The sequence below is a fragment of the Carettochelys insculpta genome, chromosome 13 (genome assembly GCF_033958435.1).
Source record: "Carettochelys insculpta isolate YL-2023 chromosome 13, ASM3395843v1, whole genome shotgun sequence".
Taxonomy (NCBI): domain Eukaryota; kingdom Metazoa; phylum Chordata; order Testudines; family Carettochelyidae; genus Carettochelys; species Carettochelys insculpta.
In genome coordinates this window covers 10,339,969-10,364,234 of record NC_134149.1, presented here as the reverse complement: position 1 = coordinate 10,364,234, position 24,266 = coordinate 10,339,969, and the positions used below count along the sequence as shown (strand labels likewise).

Sequence of the window (24,266 nt, the reverse complement as noted above, 5' to 3'; positions counted from 1 at the left end):
GCTGTTTAAAACCCACAAGGCAATGATAGCTCCTTCTGCTGCTTTGAAGATGTTGAGTGCCAGAATAGTTGTTAAAAACAGCTTATCAGATATTTAACAGACAATGTCAAAGGGAAAAAACGTTGTTGCACATGTCGGTTTCCTTCTACACAAATGCCAAGAAGAAGTGAGGTTGTTTATTTTTAAAGCAAAAGACATTGCTCTTGTGGCAGTGCTGAGTTTCTATTATATAGCAAGATTAAACTTTTATCATTCATTTCCTCTGATATGGGCTGATTCAGCAAAGCAATTGCTGTTCACTCAGGGTCAAATTCTGCTGTCTAGAAGTATCCAAAGGCAGAATTTGGTGTGCCATCATCATTATCCACCTGGTATATTAATTATATTAATATACTAAATTTTAGTAGTGTTGGCTCATTAGTTTATGTAAAGGAATATTGCTAAATCAATTTCAGGATATTTCAGCAATCAGAAGAAAACAGTCCATTGGATTCCAACTTGAAGAAGATTTGTGTTTCATTTTGATTTGATTGAACAAATGATTGGGTCTTTTGCAATCTGACCAGCTGTCACAATTCATAATAATTCATAAATTAATACTGATGGTATCTCTTAACAGTACAAACAGAGGATACAGTGTCACTTTTGCTCAGATAAGGCACACAGCTAATTTTGCTCTACCAGAAATCAAGTTTGTTGCACGTCAAATCATTACATAAACAACACATTTCATTTGCTACATTGCAACTATAGATATGCTTAAGGAAGAAATGTGGGGGAAACATATTCTTAATGAACAGCACTCGGGTTTCTAATTGACAACGCTGCCTAGACAAGACAACTTAAAATTATTTCCCCATGACTCAGTATAAATAAAGGTTGATGGTCAAAAAAGAGACCTTCCAAGAAATTGGTCCCTAACCAAAAGTCTACTACTATAGCTGGTTAGGGATGAAGAATATATTCCTTGACTACACACAAAACAGAAGAAACCATCTGAAAGAATTTTTAACAATATGGTTTCAAGCTATATAATCACAATGATGAGAATAAATTATGGAAGTAGGATCTACTGATCTGGCCCTCAGCTGATGTACATCAGCACACCACCAAAGACATCAGTGAAGCCATACCATTGTACACCAGCCGAGGATTTAGTCATATATTTCTGAAGGAAAATCTAATTTATAGACAATTAAATCCAGAGAAACACAATTGTCTTTGAAGGAGTTAGCCCACATAGGCAGTATTGTAAATTAACAGTGAAATAATAATTCTTTTTTTAACCTGCTCAGGATATTGCCTTGATTCCAGAGTCTAGATCTACCAAGTTTTTCTTTTTATGCTGGAGAAAGAGGCTGATTTAAAATTTGCACTCCACTAACTGGAAGCAGAAATCTGTCCAAGAATTACGTACTAGAGCACAATTCACTAAAAGAAGTCTCTTTACTATTTGCTGTCTTCTGCTGAGTAATGAGCATACTATTAGGATTCAGTGTGTTTCAAAATATTTAACACAGAAATGCTAATATTTGTAATTTGCAATTAAAATGTGTTCTTTACAATTTTTCCTGTATACTCATTCTTTTCCCCAGACATAAGTAACATGTAGACAGATACATTGTTTATTTATGACCCCTGTGACAGTTAATGTGGCGTATGTGCCTACAATGTTTGACAGATAAAATGAGTTATTTACAGTAGCAGGGTTTATAATGTCTGAAGATTGAAGCAGCTATAGTATTAGTAAAGTCCTTGATTCATTTTCCCTAGAGCTTGTTTCAGTGAGGACTGTGGTGTTTGAAACACTGTACAAGACGATAATAGCCATGCTAGTTCCAATCCAATCACTATGTAGTCCCATCTGTGTTAATTTTAGAACTCTTTCAGAATCATTGTACCAGACTTGAGCCAAAGGGTACTTATGTCAATGCATTCTTTCTGCTGACTTTGGTCACTTACGGATTAGGCCCATAACAAAAAAGAAAAATGTTATGAAGAAAAATTGGCTTCTCACTTGGCTTGTTTGATGTATATACAGATGTGTGTGGAGGGGAAATAAATCCAGAGCAGTGGTGATAATTACTTATTCGTCATAAACAGTCTCAGGGGGCAGCTGGGTTAGTCTGTAGAGTCACAAATAACAAGCAGTCCTGTACCACCTTAGAGACTAACAAATTCATTCGGTCATGAGCTTTCATGGGTAAGACCCTCTTCTTCAGGTGAGTGAAGTAGAAAAATAGAATCCAGGGTTTATATAACAGGGAGGGATGGGGGGTGTTACCTGTCACTAGTAGAACGTTGTGACATATCCTCATTAACTTGCTTCATCAACTCATCCTACTAATGACAGGTAACCTGCTTCCTCTCCCATGTCCTTGCTAAGTAAACCTTGGATTCTATTTTTCTCTTCCATTCATCTGACGAATGTCTCTCTATCTAATGCGTGTAACAGTTACCACTATTTTTTCTGCACTTTACTCTTGACTCTGGATCAAAGTAAGCCTTGCTAGTCTGGCTATTTAGAGCCATGGTGTCCAAAATGCTACCAATAGCCATATATGGCTATTTGGCCAGTTGAGCATAGCTTGTTGGCTTCAACAAGAAATATATTTTCAGAATGATGTGGCTAGTTCATTGAACAGTAGTAACAATAGTGGGTTAGGGTTAGGGTTAGGGCTACTGCATCAGAACTGGATGGACATCATGGTTTAGAGCCTAGTTTTACAACCCCCAATTCATGTTCAGTAATATCATGTTCCTTGCGTTGAATCAAAAGGACTACTTGTGGAACAATATCCATGGCATAATCTGGCCCTTAAACAGCTATTCCAATTCTAATCTGGCTGAATTTTACAGATCACTTCTTCACCCACAGGGATTTACTGTTGTTTTTTTCCAGACTTGCATTATTCTATGTGTAAAGTATTTTGGATTAGATGATCTTATATTTAGAAAATAGGCAAAAAATAATTTATAACTCCTCTGAGAGAAAATCTGTAATAACAATTACATTTAAGTACAACTTTAATAGGACTTGAAGAGACTTCTTTATATTCTTTGAAAGATATTATTTGAACACAGTTTTGCTTCTATTCCACACACAGTAAATAACTATTCAGCAGGTATGGAATATCAGTATAAATAATGTATAGAATATAAATATCTAATAGAATAATACACAGACAAACTGCATCCATTGGCGTAGGCAATGGGGTATTCCCAATATTTATTGTCAATTCAATGCATGTTGCCTATCTTTTCATAGTGCCATTTTTGCAGGTGCATTAGCCTGACTCCTGTAGAAATTTAAGGAAAATTCTCCTTTACACAAATTTGCAGGTTTAGGCTCTGAATAAATTTTCAGTGACTGATCAAGAGGTTTCCCCTGACATGAGCAAATACAGAATTTAGCAACTTAACAATATAAAAAAACATTTTCTTCAAAGATCAGCTGGGAACATATTCCTCACTAAACTCTATGCAGATGTGAGGCTATGAACATCACTGGAAGGTGAATGCACTGAATCAAGGAATAGGACCAAGTCCAGTGCTATAGAAGGTAATGGAAAGCTTCCCATTAACTTCCACAGGAGCTGGGTTGAAACCTAAATTCAGTCAGCAGTGTCTTCTCTTGAAAAAAGTTCCCTCTATAGATTACTTTGTGGAATCCCATTGAGGGCAATGGATCTGTGTGCAAGAGAAGCTCTTTGTTGGCTCACAATGTTTACATCTGGCCTTTCTGTAGTAGTCATTACCTATTAAATAAGAATCCAGGATTGTTAATGTGAAGAGAGTGAAACAGCTGCAAGCATGGCTGAGGGCTCTTTTAGTTGAGACGATCACCAAATTCAATCATGACTGGATTTGTAGTCTGTTACCATCCCATGTTTAAGTTGTCAGCCATTCACAAACTACAGCTGTGACAATAAGTTATATGCCTATGTTAGGAAGAGACTTATACCATTGTGCCCTTAAAAGTACCTCAGTCAACCATCATATTTATTCCATAGCCAGTGTACATGCAAACTGCCCAGTTGCCAGTTCTTAACAGCGTGGGCTTTCAGCTACTAGTATGGCAAATAAAATGATTGCCTGAATAATTTTTGGAATAAAAAAATTTCTCTACCTCCCTGTGGGTAACACTTTCAGGGGGCGGGTGGGTGGGGGGGTGGGTGTGCGCGCATGCACGTGCTCGCATGCACTGTGGTACTTATTTACAACATAAAGCTTCATCCCAGAAGAAAACTCTTTGAGAAAGCTACAAACAACTGAGAAGAAGGGTTCAGACTAGGCCATTCTAAACCATAATGCGCTAGCATAAATAATAAATTCTCACGGGAGCCATATCCTACGGTTCTTGAAATCCCAAGGAAATGGGAGTTGAGAGCATTCAGCACCTCACCAGACTGAGACCTATGGGAACATATAGATCCTGGTCCAAGTCATATAGTTCTTTTCCAGGGAAGCCTTTTATTAGTATAACCGGGAAGTATTGAATCCAGAAGACAGTCTGAGAATCACAGAGATTTTTTTAAAGCTTATTAAAATGTGCATCTGTTCTTGCATGTGTTTTAAATATTAATTTCCATATTTAGGAAAATAGCGAGCTCCACATTTATATTTAAAATATAGGCAAATGTAAATGGGAGCCTGGAAATTTGCAAACAGCAGAAGTAATTGCCAGCTTGTCTGTGTGGATTCAAGTGTCACAGCTTGCAGTTCAATGAAATATAACCCCATGAGTTTACACATCTGGGGGACATAACAATGTGAAATTATTTTGAGAAGGCATGTAAGGAAGAGCAGCATGTACTGTTCCAACTAAAATATGTTTAGACTGGCAATATTAATGGGGATTGAAGCTCACACTTCGTACCACTGACTTCTCAGCTCTCTGGGGTGTTTACAAATCCAAGTGAGAAAAAAAAAGGCCATTCATCTAGAAAGTAATTTCATCTGCATTTATTTCTCTTCCTCCCCTCAATTCTCTTTCAAATAGCTACTTTGATGAAAAATTAAAGATGTAAATTTAAAATCAACACCAGTCATTTCCTAAATCCTGTTATCAGGACACTGGAGGAACTCTCCCCTCCACGTCCTGTGTAAAACCCACAAGAGAGGCAGTTTATGGTGTAACCTTCATGAGAGTGTCCTTGCAGTGATTCTACAGGTTCTTCTACTGTGAGGTGCATATGAAAGGCATTACCCACCTCCTTCCTCCAACCATCCACGAAACAGGAGGGACTGAGCCTAAAATCCCACAAATATCAGGACTCATCCATGTGGAGGTCTCCTCCTCCCAACCCTGAGATGCCCTGTGCCCTTCCTTGGCTCAAAGGCAGCATAGAAACAATGCATGACATAGCCAGGGAACTCAGCACAAACAGCTGCCTCTGGGACCCCCTTTAAAAGGGCAGAGTGCCTCAGTGCAAAAGGTAGAGCTGTCTGGACTATATTAAATCTCGGGCAGACCCCACATATGGTTTGTGGCCATAAGGCAAGATCCCCCACATCCATCCATCTCCACGCCAGCCTACTCCTTCTGCATACTTACAGAGTGCACTTTACAGCCCTGAGAAGGCTGCAGGGTTATGCCCTGCTGGCCGCACTTCACCTGAAGGAAAACGAGGGGAGATGATCCATATACAGAAGGCCCCCTCCATATGTAACTTGAGAAGAACAAACAGGTCTATTAACCTGTATGTATTTCCATATTGCTTCAGTTGGGTTATTCTCCTGTTCTCACAAACTTCAGCATGAGTAACTGAAACATGCAGGATTGCATTGCCCCAGAAGGGAATGTACAAGGCAAAAGTTCAGGAGGGCTGTTCACAACACGAGAGTGATTTTTTTTCCTCTTTCTAGCTGCTACCTATTGCATTACCATGATTTTCAAAGGAAATAATTTTAAACTTCCTTTTGACTCTAGACAAGACCTGTTTCATTTTCTTAATCTTCACCTCCTGCTCTCTTGTTCAGGAGAGCAGTTTAATTGTTTTGAACATGTGAAATGGCTCTATCGTCTACCACTTTGACTTGTTTTAGTACACAGTATTGAAATGTACATTTTATAGTGCTTCATGTATCTACCTATCTGAAACACACAACACTGCAACATATTACATGGCAATTAAAAGCCTGCCATCTAAATCTGATATTTCTTTACTAATTTATTCCCAAGTCAATATGTATTTTAATGTTCCAAACCGTTGCTAATTAACACATGGAAATATTTTAACATGGATTTTGATTAATTCCATTTAACAGTCTAACCAGTGCTAAAACATATGTGGTATGTCATTTCTTTCTTTTGAGGACCGCATTGGCATTAAATCTTTCAATCTTCCTAAGCGCCAAATGCTAATTTCAGGAAGATTAAATAACAGACTGCAGCTACAGTTTCCTTTCTTTGCTTCCCAGAAGGTAAAATGAACATATTTATGTGGGAGGAAATGCTTTACTGCACAAGCCGAAATGCAGAAATTAGATTTTTTTTTCCAACATCGCTAATACACTTGCAATAGCCTGCCAGCTAAAGAACTTTAACCTATATCTGCAGTTCATGGATAGTTGCCAAGTTATGTTCAACTTTCTGTCCCTTAAGTATTCCCATATGATGTTTTCACCTGCAGCCCCTAAGTGCTTTTCCATACTTGGATCGGAGACAGCTAGCTTAATAGTGGGGTGAGTGTGGCTATAAAGCTAGAAATAATTATATAGGGGCTGGGCTTTCATTTTTATACTTTGAAGCTATATTATAAGAAAATACATTATGGCCCACATGGTTTAAAGTGTGTGAAATTTTGCATGCCTACAAACTAAGCATGCCAAATCTCTGATGTATACATCCAAAAGTATGAACACATGCAAAGCCCCATACACCAAATGTCAAATGTGCACCTCAGGAGTGTATGATCAATGTTCTAAGCACCACCTTTTAGCAGCTGGTACAGTGAAAATGAGAGACTACTATGGGGAGTTATTCTTTTATCTGCAATGGTAGTTCATTCCTTGGTTCTGAAAGTCATGGGGTCATACCCCAGTGATGGTTTCTCAATGGTTGTTTTTACACATGCAAAAATCTGTGTATGTTCTTTCTCTTGAACACAAAAAAAACCATGAGCCTTCTTTGTTTGTTCCCAAACAATTTGCTACCTACAGCCACAGTCTGCTCCTTGCGCTTTTCCACAAAGCAAGAAACATAATATAGGGATAAAATTCCAGAAAATAACGAATGGAACGGCCAGGCAATATGTACAGTAGTATTTTTCAAGCCATCTATGTGTTATTTGCAAACATTTGCATTAGGTAAAGTAACATTTAAGAAGGCACATGGTATAATTTACAGATTTATAAGTAGGCCATTCTACAAAAGGCCAAATTGCTGCTATCAGATATCTTTTAGAGCTCCTGGTATGTTTGGTAGGAAACATGCATGTTCATTGGAGTACAAAATTTGGGCCATAGTAAATAGACGCACCACTAAAAAATATAAGCATCTCAATGCCTTACATGTAAATATGTTTGAAACCTGTTGTGCTTCTATGCCTTGATTTCAGTACTTGCCCATATTATGTATTTTTAAAGCAAGACATCTACTTAGCAGTCACATTGTGTGCCAGGATCTCAACTCTATCACATCAGTGGGCGTGGGCCCATAGGAATATTTTGGCCAATGTAGGATCACCAAGACATGGCCCTTCCCAGCAACACCCGCCCTACGCTGATTTGGCTCCAGAGCATAGGGGAACAGGTGGTGTAAAGCTGGTTATTCCAAAGTTATGTCAGCACCAGTGTTCCCTGTAAGTTGAGCACTTGGGTGCCTTCCCAGGAGAGATTCAGGTGCCACCCAGCTGATTAGCAGAGCACCCACAGCCACTCACATGCGGCAGCATGTGTTTCTATTGGTGGTGCACATTTGCATATAATTTGGTGCACATAAGAAAATTTACTCTGCCCATGGGTGGAAAAACTAGAGGAAATGTTAAGGTCAGTACCTTAACAACAATAGCAGAATCCAGGGAGTAAGATATTACCCAACATGAACAAGGCTTTCTCAATCTTGCAGTCAACAATTAACTGCTTCCATATGGCTTGGTTATGTCTTTTGAAAATTAGCGTGGGCAGTTTAAAAAATGGTGAGGTTTTACTGGATTAAGAGATTAAGTCTTAGCTGTGTGGAGGCAGTCATTTCTCCATAATACATTGAATCCTCCTGCCAAGCATCTAAAAAAATCTACCAGCGATGGATCAGTATTTTTATCCCCATTGTGCATAAAAGAAAACATTCAAGCACAGAAAAATAAAGTAATTGCCCCAAGATCTCAGTGCAAGTCACTGTCAGAGCTGTGCACACATGCTAGTATTCCTGACTGTGGTCATGCATGTGAGGCATCCTCAACTTTGTAGAAGATAGTGCCATGCAGGTATAATTAACCTATTTCTTGAATGCACCATAAACACCACAAAGGGAGAAACAAATTCTGTTAACACACAGGGACTGTTTTCCCAAAGGCTTGTTGAGGGTTAGGTTTGTTTTCTGCCACCTCTACCTACACAACTGAAACAATAATAATAATAATAATAATAATAATAATACATGCAATTAATTTGGACCAATAACTAATGGCATACAAATGCCATTTGATTTGGAATTAGAGAACCTCAAAAGGTTGGAGATTCATGTGCTTGCAGCTCTACAAGCAGAAGTATTCTCGCACCACCCTGGCATTTCTGCCTCCACTCCTCACCAGAATTCAGATGCACCAACGAAAATTATCACTGTGTGAGAAAAAACAACCAGCTCCCCAAAATACAGGATATGGGGGTCAGTTATTTCATCTAAATGTGTTTACTTGTCTTACGATCTTGATTCTGTATCCAAAGACGTTTAATGCAAATCTCCCACTGACCTCAATGGTGTGGGATCAATGTCTAAATGCACGTGACTATCTTTGCATTTCCCATTGAAAACAGATAGGACCCAGCTGTGCTATTTCCCCCACCTATACCTTTACTGTCCCTCCAGCCCCCGTGCCCCCAATACCCCTGCTAATGAGAGTCCCTGCAATAGGACAGTAGCTTAAAAAAAGCAAGAAAAGGCCACAATAAGAGGTCTTCAGACGAGTGGCGTCATATGTTCCTCATTTAGAAATATCTCAAGAACATTGCTTCTCACAGTATTTACAAATGAAAAACATATGGCTGTAACCTATAATACTGCAAGAAATACTGCTTTTCTGGTTTGTTCTTGGCCTCAGACTTTTGAAATATGAACCAAGTGAGGGGATTTCAGCTTAATGCTTGATTCAGACCATTATTCTTAAACTCCTGAAGTTTTGAAGGAAGAGTAAGACTTGCATTTGAAAAGGCAATATGCCCACAAAGGCAGTAATACGCCAATCAAAGCACCATGTATTTTAAAGGGGAGTTAGTTAACTAAAGGCTTTTTGCCTTCCATTCAATTAAAAATATATTAAACTGGCTTTAGCTACCCATAAAAAGTTTTATAAGTCATAGATAAAGTCTCTTGCGTTTACCATTTGGGTGGAATCAATATGGTTATCTACCTGCCAATTTTTCTTGCTCTTTAATGCAGAAAGAAAGCTGCTTTTTTATAGCTAGCTTAGAAAGTACTAAGCTAATCAATACATCCAGCAATAACAGCATGATTTGAAATACACATAACAAAGCCGACTGCTTCGCAGCATAGTGAATCCATCAAAATATTTTCCTTGAAGTCATGTGGAAACAGAAGTTCTCTATCTTTTCTTGACTGAATGGGTGGTGACAGTGGTGCTGTGGGTCTTCTGGATGTGTTCAAAGCACTGCATTTTTGGGAGAAACTCTTTATATGTGTCTTATTTTGCAGAAATATATAGTCAGCCATACAGAGATTGTTAGGAACATTGTCTGAAGAGACAAAAATTTTCTTAATCACCCAAGATTTTCTTGGCCTCAAAACACTTATTGGAAACCCATGCATCGTTCATACTCCACATATAATTTTTCACAGGCTTATCTGGAAGCTGCTGTAATGTCCCCACTGCCCTGAAAATCCCTTGATTTAGTCAGTGTGCTCAGTAATTTGTGTTCAAGCCCAAGTGAAATGCACAGGCTTTCTTTCAGCTATCTCATGCTGAGTTAGTCAATTGGAAATCATTTGTAAGCATCTGACTCCTAAAGTTTTAAATATATATAGGAAGATCGAGATTCTGGATTTTAACACAGCACAGAGAGGATCAGATGCTACAGTGATTGCTAACCCCTACATTTTCAAAGACATGCATAGAATTTAGCTGTATAATTACCAAGAAGAGTTAAGTTGCTATCACACTCCATCATACCACTTAAATAGGAGGAGTTCTACTTACAGTAGAAAAGCTCTTTCGGAATCTAGGCTTGTTATTATTTACTAACAGTTTTAGGGAAGCTCAAAATTAATATACACATATAAGTATGTAAGAACGAGACCAATACGGATAGTGAGAAAAAAGATGACGTATTTGAAAACTGTTTGAACTCCATTGCCCATGTTGCCAACTGGATGTCACGGAGTTTCACAACAGTGGGTGTTTTTTCTCAAAGCTCCAGCTCCTGGTGTCATGTGAAAAAGTTTGATGCTAATATTTCTTTAAAACTGATGAATTTCTTGCCTTCAGGCTTGCAGAGTAAAGCTTGAAAACATGAATCCTACAGACTTTGAAGGTAAATGAAAAGAGCCCTAGTTTTAAAATAATGATTTATTTAAGCCAGCCTAAGAAGTTTACAGTTCCTGACTCCTGGCTTCTGACTCCTTGGTGCAAGCAAAATTGAGTTATATTAGTTGCGTTAGGATTTGAATACATCATGTCATCTTGGAATCTCAAAATTGGCAATCAGAAAATAGCAACTACAGGTTGAATCTCTCTAGTCTGTCACCCTTGGGACCTAATTGCTGCTGAACCAGAGACTTTGCCAAATCATGGGAAGCCGATATTGTCTAGCAGTACTACCAACACTTCCACTGCTCACTAGGCTCTCAGAAGACATTTGGGGTAAATTAGAGCTAAATAACAGCACAGAACACTGACAACCAGGACGTGGGCCTGTAAACTATCTATATGCGCAGGAAACTTGTCTACACTGATAAGTGGACATCTAGCTAATTAAAATGATGCCAACTCACGGATGTTGCTGGAGGAGAGAGTGCCGGACTAGAGAGGCTCAACCTGTAGCAAGCACCCTCATGGAGCAGACATGAAATTATTTCAGACTGATCTCAAATGCTGGTGGCGACTAGGAAGGTTCACAAACTGACAAGTACACCCAAATAGTCACAAACCTCCACATCAGCTGTATAAAAAGAAGAGAGAATCCCTCTCCGCAATCATTCTGAAAAGATTATGAGTTTCACAGGTGTGCACTGTCAGTTTTGATTAAGCTTAAACTAAACCAGTTATCTATAACCTTGAGTTAGAAAGGGTTTTATTGCCAAATGTGGGGTAAATTACATTCAGGATGCATAGCAGAGGGAAAACACACAGGCAAAGCCAGCAGCCCTTACACAGGCAAAATGACCTTAAATCAAGTGGAGTTTTACCTGTAAAAAGACTGTTGGCTTTGGCCCATGCTATGCGTTCTAAATAGCGGTAGAAAGTCATTCCTGGGGGCAGACTAGCTTCCAGTTTTCTCTCCCTCTGAAATCCATTGTTCACTTTTATAACACAGAGACTGTTTTAAGATTATCTGTAGTCACTGCTGAAGTGACTTGAGTTTACCATTTACCCCATTATAAATGAAGCTAATTGTACGCACCGACTGTTCATTACACAGATTGTAAACCAAAGCAGCCATAGCCACAAATTCACCACGTAACTTTTCCATCAGGGGACTGATTACTTGCCTTTCCATTAATAAAAACAAAAGGCTTCCTTCAGTGGAATTGAAAACTATATCGAAAGATTTCAGAGGAAACCCTGCCTTCATTGATATCAGCGGTAAAATGCCCACTGCAATGTACAGGGGCAGGAACCATCCTCTTTGGCTGACTGTGGAGAAAAAGCTATCATATGGTGTAAATCTCATGTTCCACTACAGAGAGTTATTCCATGTTAGCACTGCACTTCAAAGTGTGCTTACTGATTCATTGTTGTTTTAATAGATAGCAAAAGTGAATAAATGTATTTGCCTTCACACTATAATTATTTCTTTTATATGCAATTAATTACTTGCCAAACATCACTAGCAACAAATTGCAAAAGAGTATGAAGCTATCTACATCAGCAGATTTCTAACCTAAGGTAAAAATAAACAGAAACATCTGTAAAGGAATCTTGTACAAAGCTATGTTTAATAACAAATACATTTTCTAATAAAATGGCATCTGCAAGCAACCCTCAGCTTCCACTTGATATAAATAGGCCTTTTTACTGCTTTAAGATGCAGTTCCCAGAAAAAAAACATTCCAAACTTTACTGCAAAACACACCAGTCTTTGTAGCTGCTTGGAATGTTAATAAATAACATCAAGTTCTTAAATAGTCAGACAAATTATTGGCTCAAAATAATTATTTCAATAGGAGAAGCTGACCTTTTCCATTAAAGTAGCTTAAAAATATATCATTCTTTATTTCTGATATAAAATATAAACAAGCACGGAAATAATCTTGGAGAAAACAGGAAGTTAAGAAAAACCCATGTTGTCACTTTGTTCATACATGCATTACAAACCAATTTTGGAATGGTTACTGCTTTAGAGCAACTCAGAATAAGAAATAAATCTGCAAATGCTTCAGTTAGTACCAGTGCATGACAGCTGTACTTGAAGCATTCAGGACAGAAATAAGAGCTAATTATAACTTTAATCACAGGATTGTTAAAGCACACCAACAACACAAAACTTTAAGTTGTTGCAGGCAGGAACTGACATTGAATCCCAATGCAAAGTGCTATTGAAAAATGCATGAAGACTTAACAGGGTACATTTTCAAAGGTGTTCTCAGCATTTAAGCCACATTAATTCCATTAACTTCAATGGAAATTGAGCAACAAAAATGAACCCCTTATTGCTAACAGTTCCATACCACTGGTATTAAAAGAGTCAAGACATTACAAAGTTTATTTTAGATTCTTTTGCCCTTTGGCAGAGTGCGTAAAAACATCCTTTAAATCAGATTAATTATGAAATAAATCTTCAAACCTGCGAACATCGCAGACCAATAATGTTATACTAGAGTTCCGCAGTCAACCAAGGGTCTTTTCTGTTACTGTTACTATTAGTTACAGTTAGCATCCCCTTTACTGTTAGCGGGCCACCATCAAAGTTAGCATTCCATACTATGTTTTTTTAAAAAAATCAATGTATTATTACTTATTAGGGATGTCACGACAATCCTTAACAAAAGAAGTGATACCATGCATTTTCTAGGAGAGGCGTGTCTTTTCATATTAAGACTTCAGGAACTGGCATTTCATATTTAAAGAAATAGCCATGAACTGTGTTAAATGCTCATTAGATCAGTTAAGTTTCAAGAAAAAAATGTGTACGAAGAAAATGACTTACCTCACTAGCTTGTGGAATATTAAGCTTTGGTAGTTTATTCTTAGAACTGGGCGCATTAGTTTTTCCTTCCAACAATGTTCCAAATGTTTGGTTTCCATATCCACTCTCAATTTCTATTGGAGGTTTCAGTTCAGGTGAGTCATTAGGTACTTGGTCCTGACCATCCATAGGCCTTACATAAGCTGTAGGCTTTTGCTGGATCATGCTGGTTTTACAGTGTAGTCCTGGTGGGAAACTCTGGGCCGAAAGACCATTGTTTGCAGATAACAAAGATGTAGAAGGAAGTGGAGATCCAGGACCATGCCCTACAAACTCCAGCTCGACAGGCGACTTTGAATGACTGTTTTCTTTATAAGACTGTTCTCCAGTTGTTGATTTGGAATGATTGTGTCTCCGTGAATGTGAAGATGATGTAGCAGGGTTTGTTTCCTCAGCACCTCCATTTTTATGTTGCTCACTCTGACAGCTATAGATATCTTCATACCTGCCCTGAGGCTGGTCATGTGAAGAGCTATGCTTTGTCCTACTCTGTTGACCACTGGATTGGCTTGACTGTGCACTGTTCGAATTGTGACCGCCACGTGACCACTCTGTTCTGGATTTCCTGTTGCTCTGGTGACTGTGTAGCAAAGCAGAATTTGATGACATTGAAGAAGGTGGGGGCATTGATGCTGAAGAGTGGCCACTGATCTGGTGAGATGGGATCATTCTGTTTCTCTGTTCTGGAAAAAAGCTCTGTTCATTTTTGTCAATGGGAGTCTGTGGTACAGAATTCTTTGGGATTCCTACAAGGTGGCTCTGGTTGGAATGGTTGGTTAACAAGTCCTTCATTTCATCATAGTTTCCCAATGTGTTCTGCACACGGTTAGCAAGGGCATCACCTTTATTTGTCTAAAATACCAAAAAGACACAGGGGAAAGAGTGAGTAAATTCCTGGTTGGCAAGTTACTCTTTGGAATAATTGTCTTAGAAGACACTGGCCAATGTAAGCTACTTAAGGGTGTCATGTTGACACTTAATTTAATTTCAATTATATTTGGCATTTGTTATATAAGGAAAAACTCACCAATAACTGTTCAAAAAACTTTTGGAACAGGCCTGCACAAGTAACATTTGTATACTGATTCCTTTTTTCTTAAATATGTTCTCAGAAAATATTTAAATTACATCAGTTACAGCTGTTACAAGCAAAATAGTCTGGTTTTATGTCAGATAAACTGTTCTTGTACATCTTATATTCCACATGATGTGTACGTACAATTGCTGGTTTAATAAGAAGTTGAATGAAAATCAAGCATTTTATTTAAATATGTTATTGCTATAAACCAGGCTACAATACAAACAAAACTACAATAAATATAATGAACTACATTCATCTTATATGTAACTTCAAAGATTCCCTTATATAGGGCTCAGTTTGGCCTAACATACCTAACATTGAGATCTAGAAAACATATTGTTTGCAATGGCTGAATTAATTGCTTACTCAAAGAGTGTTCTAAAGATGCTGTGTTTCCTATATTCTAAGACACCTGAATGCCTCTGTTAGTTAAGGGTGCAGTGTGTTTGGGAATTGGTCCCTCACACTGCTTTTCTTCAAATTGCTGTAATTATTCAGTAAGTGCTTCTGATTCCTTTATGTTCTACTACTACTATTTTTCTTCTGAAGTGTTTCTTTTTACTCTGCTATATATAGTAGACGGGTAAGCAAGCTCAAAGTTTATAATTAATATGCAGCTAACTTTATTTTGCTTTTTGCTTTAAAAGAAGTAATCCAACATAGAACCAACATGGTTCTCTTATAATTCTTTATGGCTATGTCAACATTTGCCCCCTTCTTTGAAGGGGGCATGGTAATCAGGGTGATGGAGGACTACAAATGAAGTGATGCAATGAATATGCAGCACTTCATTAGGCAAATCTGCCCCGTGGCAACTTTGAAGTGTCAAACTTTGAAGTGCTGGCATGTATAGCCGCAGGCGCTTCAAAGTGTCTTTACTCCTCAAGTGTAGACATAGCCCATGTTCCACTGAAATGACCAGCACTGCATTAAAACAGCCTGTTTCCTACGCACTTGTTACTTTATAAGACTCAAGAGGTAAGAAACCCAGCTTTCAAAACCATAGTCAGGCCACTAAGGGTGTGTGTATGTATGTGTGTGTGAAGGGTGAAAACGCACCTCTCTCCCCATGTCAGATTTCTCTCCCTCCCTGCTGCACTGTGGCTGCAGAGCATAATGGGGGAACCCAATGCACCCTGGGAGCTGTAGTTCTTGGGCCAGCTGTTTAGGAAGCAAATAAGTGACTACGTTTCCCAGCATGCCCTTGGCCACTAGCAAAGGAAAGGCAGGGGGAGGAGGGGAAATATTGTTCTTCAAGATGATATTACATCAAGATCCCAGAAGGTAATTTTTGTAAAACTTTTATTACTGTATACATTTTTAGTATAACAAAATCATTTTACCAGTCACGGTTTCCACTCGCATTTTTCTCTTTTGCACTTGTTGGATGACTATTTTGAACTCATTTATATTTATAAAAAACCATGGTCAAAATTTACAAAACAAAAGCACACGCCCCCAGAAATTCCTGTGTACAAGCCTGATAATTCCTGTCCATGAATATGCTGAACTTCTACAATTGGGAGTAAGAGTTTGAAGGTACATTGTATGTGAGGTAGGGTTTGAATACTCCATATAATCTCCCTCAAAGCAGGTTCCTGCTTCAAGTTAAGTTCCCCTTTCTTCCCAAATGTTGAGCAAAAGAAAGAATGAAGACAGAAGATTTATGCATGGATTCCTGTTGGAACATCTAATTAGATTCCCAACGCTCAACTAGCTTATGGATGAGAGAAACTGCAAAAACATTTTTTTCTTGGTACTTCTCAAACAGCACAAAATACTGAGGAAAAAAGATAATAAATACTGATTTTCTTTAGATGACTTGCAGGGATTGTAGTGTATATTTCCACTGCACTGAGGCAGCGATTTAAAAGTTAATTGCTCAGTGTTGCTCTCATCTGCATAGGTGCTTCTAACCAAGATGGTTAATAGTCACAATTGTGCAGGAGTAGAAATCACTTTTATTCACTAAAAGGCCCAAAGTTGGTCATTTTAGTGGCAAAAATTATATTCAAGCTAAGCCAAGAATAACCTCTTTGTCTATGAGCAGTTTCCTTCAAATGAGTTGCACAATGTGCCATTTGGGCAGCAGCCAAAACCAGACTCTCTGTTCAACCCCCAAAATTAAAACAAGGAGATTCCATTGTGCTTGAGGGCACAGCAGGAATTATGATGCAAGCCTTAAACACTTACATACTTGTTCTGCTTCCTTCTTCCTCCCCGAACTTTTTAACTCTTTAAGACACAGCCCATGTGATGGCTAAGTATTGAGATAGTTCAGAACCACTAGCTCTCATGAACACTTTGGTTACATTTCCAATTTACACTTAACTTACTGTCTATAAAGTAAAGGAGAAAAATAAAAAGAGTACCAGGAACACATTATTGCACTGTAACATTTTAATATCACAGCAGCACATAAAAGAGCTTTTCCTCTAAGCCTTTACAGAGAGACTCAATATTTTAATTTTAATGCACGGATTTTCAATCATTTTTACTGTTAGAGTTATCTGATTCTCGGGGTTGTTTTTTTTTAAACATCTCATCTGTTTTATGTAAAATGTTCATATCCTTCGGGATGAAAGGCACTTTATGAATGTATGTTGCTATTATTTGTAGTCATTTTTGTGAATATTAATGAAAAAAATTTTTGAAAGCAGAAAGATAGTTAAAGTAAATCCCCTGAACCTATTTTAAAACTGTCCCAGGCCCTCATCCAATGTTTACTGAAGTATGTGGAAAGATTATCAATGGCTTCAGTGGGATTTGGATCAGGCCCTTGAAACATAAATACCTTTGTCAAAAAAGAAATGGTCCACTGCAGCTTGAAATACAGTTAAAAACAAAAAGAAAATGCATACCTAGGGCCAAATTCTCCTTGTTGTGTGACCTCAGTGAAGTCAAGGAGGGGAACTGTATGTAACTCTGGGCAGAATCTAGAATGAAGTCTTGACAGATATTAGTAATATTCTTATTTTCTTGCTCAGCAGATTCCATATTCTTCTTGAAAAGCAGGGGGTGCCTGGCAAGTCATGCTACAAGCACTGCAAAAATCAAATTAACTATTTCTGGCCATTTTGGTAGGGGAGGGGACAGTTTTGAACATCCTGTGCTTGGTCATTCATTGGCATCTTAAGGACACTTTTACCCTCAAGTTGCTGAACAACAAATTGAACTGTGGTTTTGCCACTATTAACGAAACATAAATTCTGATTATTTCAAGTCATACGTTATGTATCTATCAAAACAAACAAGCAGTCCTGGAGCACTTTAAAGACTAACAAAATAATTTATTAGGTGACGAGCTTTCGTGGGACAGACCCACTTCTTCAGATCATAGCCACACCAGAACGGACTCAATATATAAAGCACAGAGATCCAAAAATTGTTATGAGGGTTGACAAATCAGAAAAATTGTTATATATCTAGTTTGTGATTCAAGACTAGCCTCTTATTAATATAGGAGATGCACACATTTCTATGTTTGACTTTATTGCTCTAAAAAATCAGAAACAGAATCCTATTGAAAGGCTAATTTGCTCACTAGCTATTGCGTTATGGTTCTACAAAGAACACTTCAGACTTATAGGCCCAATTAACATGGTTTTGTGACAATTTCTGTGAAAGCTTGAGGCTTTATAATTCATTCATTTTGTTCACACCTCCCAGCATAACTAACCTCTATGGACAAAAAGGTGAGATATTTTATGCTATTCTTGAATATATTGAAGGAGCTATACCTTAAAAAGATTTAATATTCTCCAAAGACTCAAGCAAAAGCAAATTTCAAGGCAAATCCTCAAAAAAATATAGAGCACTGTTCAGACTGCTCATCTATGAAATGCCAATTAAATCCAAACCTATTTATTGATACAAAACATTAAAGGGTATCACTAGTAAAACTGCAGCCTCTCCCAGGAAGATTCTTACACTGCTCATTCAAGCATCAGCAGACATGGGACCACAGCTCTGACAAATTAAACAGTATCAGTGTTTGAAAGGGAGATCTCTAGAAAGCTCATGTGATCCATATGAGGCAATAGGCAGTGCTCCTACCTCTTTGTCCATGCAGCCCAAAACTGCAGTAGACAGCACAATATTTGTGAAAGTACTGTTTTCTGTGTGAGACAGGAACAAAAAAAGAACATCTTTCTACACACTTATTAAACATTGTATCTACACACATATGAAAATATCTATGAACAGTAGATAGGATAGACATGATAAGGAGAGAGGTGATCAGGCAGATACTCTATAAGTATGTAACTGAGTGTGATATTCATATAATTAATAGCAGAGAACCCCATGATAAACTCCATTTATATTACCCTTCTGCCCCCTAATCTACATCTCCTTGGACTATTTGCATTTGTTGCATTGTTGGAGGCGGACTCGTCTCAGGACATGGGAGAATCAAGGTGGATGTAGTAACCTCTTTTGTAGACCAACTTCTACTGGTGAAGGAGACAAGTTTTGAGCTTCACAAGACACACTTTCAGGCTACTTCAATTGGGGCCTAAAGAAAGCTCTATGGAGCTCATTAGTTTGTCTCCTTCACTGGCAGAAGTTGATCCAATTAAAGGTATTACCTGTCCCACGTTGCCTCTCTCGGCTATTTTTAGCATTCCAAACTGTCAATCAGCTGCAAATATCTTTCAGGTGTTGGCTATTTGCCTGTTTTCTCATCTTCATCCAAACTACTACTCGTTACACCCCCACCCACGGTTCCACATTTGGGGTTTAAAGCTGCAGAGACTGGGAAGGGTGCATACTAGAACAGGGAACCAAGGAGATGGAGAGAGACGTTTTCTATTTCTTAGTTTCCCATCTGCCCAGCTGCACTTCCCCTCATCCCCTTCCCCCTGGGATCCTTTAGAAAGTCATGATTTATATCTTTAGCTGATGTATATCAGTAGAGCTCCATTGACTATATTGACTTTGCCATTTGAGGTTCTGACCCCAGACTTGGTAAAAGGTTACTCCATTTGTCCTTGACAGACACCTTCTCTTTCTTTTTTTCCCACACAACTAGTAGATGGTCTGCTCACTTCTTGCTGCCCCTGTGGCACTGTCAATCTGGCTTACAGTTACAGAGAAGGGACCATATTCCAATCTGAGTGACCTCCGAGTAAATCTTAAGTAACTCCATATTGGATAAATCCAGATTTGCATCAATGCCACTAAAATCAGAATTTAGTCAGACAGTAAAAGAAACAAATCCATCCTCAAATCCCCCTTACTTCCTGTACAAACACAATAAACGTACACATGGGTTATCTCTGAATACAATTCCAGCATGCCAAGATGTTGGACAATCCAAATATACTCATTTTTGAAGATAATGCCATTGATAGGAACCAAAGCAGACTAAATGGTGCACTTTGCATGATTCTTGTTAGATACACAAGTCTTAATGATCATTCACACCAAGGATCATTTGCACCTCGTAGTGTAAAGCAGCTTTAAAAGGAACATAAGGTATATTCGTACTCACTTTCAGGCCAGTTTACACTGCTATGTCATAAATATAAATCAAGCCCAGAATTCACTGTCTGCACTAGGTTTGTAACATAACCACAACTCAGTTTTAAAGGACAGATGCACCACCCCAGATTTGTCATCAGGTAAATCTCTGTTAACATTAATGGAACCTGCACTGGTCACTTAATACCACAATCCTACAAAAAATGGCAGGCAACCACTTTGTCCTTAATTAATTTAAAATCAAGGCAAAATGGGTGGGGTGTATTAGATATATAAAATTAATATTATGCAATGAGTGTATAATCTTCATTTTCTTTGCTTCTGTATATTTAAAATTGATTACAACTATTATTGTGTATGTCTATCAATTTATTTATTTACACTTATTTTTACACTAACGTTTATGTTGTTCTAAGAAAGTGCAAGTCTAAGGAAGTTGTATTCAAGAGTTCACCTTGCAAAATGAGTGATAATAATTTTTTTGAAGAAGTATATTTATTGTTTAAGAATGGTTATAGGAAATGCATAGATTTAAATGCAGGTAATGTGTACTCACTTGTCCAATTTTGAGAAAGTTGGCACAAATTTCAAAATGTATTGACCGTTTTAGAAATGTAAAACGTATCTTTCTGAGAAAACACTAAATATTAAGAATGGTTTTGAAGTATATCATTTTTAATTCTCATGGAAGAAAAGTCTGCATTATTTTGTATGATAAAAAAATTTGGGGTAAATTGTCCACCAATTCAATGTTTCAACTGGAATGGGGGGAGGAAAGAAAAAAATCCCTCAGTAATAATGAGAATATATATTCAGACCAGTAACTCAAAAACACACAGCTGAAAAAGAAATTAGCATTTGTAGGACTTCTCTCTTTGACAGAAAGTGGTATTTATCTTAAATGCACAATATCTCCTCGGTGAAAAATAATGTCCACAAATTCTATGGCATCAATAAACATTTTCATAAATCTGCAATCTCTTACATGAATATTTCCGTAAGACTTTATTTAAAATCTGGAGTCTGCCCCTAAATTTGGAGATTATTTCAAAGATCCATCTATATATTGTTTGATTTTTCATTAGGCTTCTATTTCATCCTATAACCTCCAATACTGTGTTGTCTTATCAGTCATTAAAGGGTAGCTTAACTAGGTGGGAGCACATGGATAAGACTAAAAACATTTCCAAGAGGAGTAATTATAACATGGAATCTCCAGATGAACTTGAGCATGGTGTTCGTGACCTGTGCCACACAGAAGGTCAGACTACACAATCTGGTGGACCTTTCTGGCTTTAAACTCTCTGATGCTTTGAAAATCTTTTTGTTTTCCTCCATTACACAAAAGTGCAGTGACTATGTTAAGCTTCCTCTTCAATCAAGTGATCTAATATACCAGACATAATTACACACAAATAACTGAGGGGGAGAAAATGCTTAATCAGATTGCTATATTTTGTAAGATTGTTCCACAGATATTTGAATGTTCTTGGCAGAATAACATCACAACACTTGGCTTTCCCTCTCATGCACAGAACATTTTATATATGGTGGCCTGGATTCTGCAAACTTTTATGCCCATGCTTAGTTTAAAGCCCGTGGAGTGTTGGCAGTATCAAGACCATATTTATTATCTCTCATGAACACAATCTGCACAAACTGTGAGTAGTTAGAAATGATCCACCACAGTAATTTGGAACATTTTAAGCACTTCCATTAAAATAAGGCACCACACATTTATCCCACCTTAGAACTCTTGTTGTTATTAAAAACATATACTGGGACATTCATTTCAGAGCTTTGCAATCAGTGTCCCATTTCTGGAAGAGCTAATAGATATCTACTTCATCTGCAATAATTCAAAAGTTGTGAAATACAACAGGAAAGATTAACTAGATGCTGTAAGCCCATCCCCATCAAAATCACGTAGAACCACTGTGTGGTACAGCTCCTTTATATTCCTATTTCAGTATCTAGGTTTTCATATTTCAGTAGTAGTTACACCCGAATTTAGGAATTTGAAGCAACCACAATGGATTAGGTTTTGCTATCCTTAAAGACACTAAGTAGATCCACAGCTCTCGCAAACCCATGCACACAAGCTTCCCTCTTCTCCCACTTGTAAGCTTGTTGAAACCAAGTGACCTATTCACATTCTTAGCATTAAGAATGGTCACTAATGATTACAGTTATGGGGCCTTACTTTGCAAGCAGTCTCGCTGAAACCAACGGGAGCCTGTGTGTAGTTAATGATGACTCCACATGACAAAGGGGTGGCCCAAAATAAAATATCACATTGTACTTTGCTAGATTAGATTTTAACCAGTGAAGTACTGTCCCCAATTGGTTGAAACAGTCCCCAACCTATAATAAAGAACCTCCACTTTATAAGGATGCTGGTCTTTCCCCCTTCCTGGTGATTTGCCAAGAGCACTCATCTTCCTTACAGCTGCTAACAATGTAAAATAGAATGCTGAAGTGGTGGCCTTTCAATGGATGTCAGTGATTGGGAAGAGAAAGTGGCACGTACATTTACATTCTGATGAATCCATCAGGGAACGCCTGGCTGAAAATCAAAGCAGCAGAAATAATCAAGGGGGACATCCCCTGGTGATGAAATTCGCAGGCTGCAACACTCCTTAGAGAGAATAAGTCTCATCGTAAGTCTCTTTGATACCCTTGTTATGCTCCCCAAAGAATTCAAACAGACATTCTCCCTGAACACTTCTTTGGACACTTACAATTGCAAAGGGAGAGCTTATGGACTCATGATTAATGGAAGGGATTCTGGCCCGAACAGTTCAAGTATATTTTGCACTTTAAAAATAAAGGGATTAAATGTCAGTTTTGGAGCTAGGCAAGTCTTAGTAAAGATGCCTTTGGAGAGCAACATATATCTATTGAGAGAATGTGCAGAGTGTTCACAGAAGGGAATATGAATCCAGACTCATTTCAATTCCTGGGTTTGTCACCAAAATGCTGTGTAACTTTGGCCCCATTAGTTAACTTGACTGTGCTTCAATTCACTAATTTCAAAGGCGTGCCAATCAGTGGAATCAGATGATCAACATCAACGTACCTATTGAGCCAAAACAAACAAGCAGTCAGGTAGCACCTAGAAGACTAATAAAATAGTTTCTTAGGTGATGAGCTTTCATGGGGCATATTCAGTTCTTCAGCTCTGGAGATATGCAGGACAGCACTGACAGTTTTATAACACAGAGATACAAAAAAAATTGAAATAAAAACTGACAAATGAGATATAAAGGACTTAAAATGTGGGAGTGGGAGGTGAAAGGTAGGGAGGAGGGGAGTGAAATGCTAAAGGTGTGTCTGTACTTGCACTCCTCTTTCAAAAGAGGCATGCAAATAAAGGAAATCAGAAACGCAAATGAGTCACTGGTTTATATATCTGGTACCTCATTTACATATTCTCCTTTTGAAAGAAAAAAAGCAGTGTAGACAGGGCTCTTTTGAAAATAAACCCCATCTTCGAAAGAACCCTTCTTCCTATTTTGTTTTAAGAAGGGTTCTTTCAAACATGGGGTTTATTTTCAAAAGAGCCCTGTCTATACTGCTTTTTTTTTTCTTTTGAAAGAAGCTCTTTTGAAATGATGATATGCAAATGAGGCACCAGATATGTAAACCTGTGCCACATTTGCATTTTCAATTTCCTTCATTTGCATGCCTCTTACGAAAGAGAAATGCAAGTGTAGACACAGCTTAAGTATACTGTGTATCTCCAGATCTGAAGAAGTGGGCCTTCCCCATGAAAGCTCATCACCTAATAAACAATTTTGTTTGTCTTTAAGGTGCTACATGACCTCTTGTTTGTTTTGTGAGAAGACAGACTAACACAGCCACCTCCCTGTTATTATATCTATTGAGGGAGTTTGCAGAGTGTTCAGAGAAGGGAATACGCATCCAGACTCATTTCAGTTTCTGGTTTTGTCACCAAAATGCTGCATAACATTGGCCCTATTACTTAACCTGACTGTGCTTCAATTTACTCATTTCAAAGGTGTGCCAATCAGTGGAATCAGATGATCAAGATCAACATAATACTTCTCTTTCTCAGAGGTGAGGAAAGGCTTAATAAATAGCGCCAAAATGCACT

The 24,266-nt window shown here is 38.0% G+C and overlaps 1 protein-coding gene across 4 annotated transcripts in view; it reads right to left on the bottom strand.

Annotated features, from left to right (window-relative positions):
* AFF2 (ALF transcription elongation factor 2) overlaps positions 1 to 24,266 on the bottom strand; it is a 474,637-nt gene that overhangs the window by 320,257 nt on the left and 130,114 nt on the right. For all 4 annotated transcript variants that reach the window (XR_012647252.1, XR_012647253.1, XM_075007493.1 and 1 more), the window contains exon 3: positions 13,546 to 14,436. Coding sequence is in view for 2 of the 4 variants with exons in the window: in XM_075007493.1 (XP_074863594.1) it covers positions 13,546 to 14,436 (891 nt within the window). In the remaining 2 variants the exon portion in view is untranslated. The remainder of the gene's footprint in view (positions 1 to 13,545; positions 14,437 to 24,266) is intronic.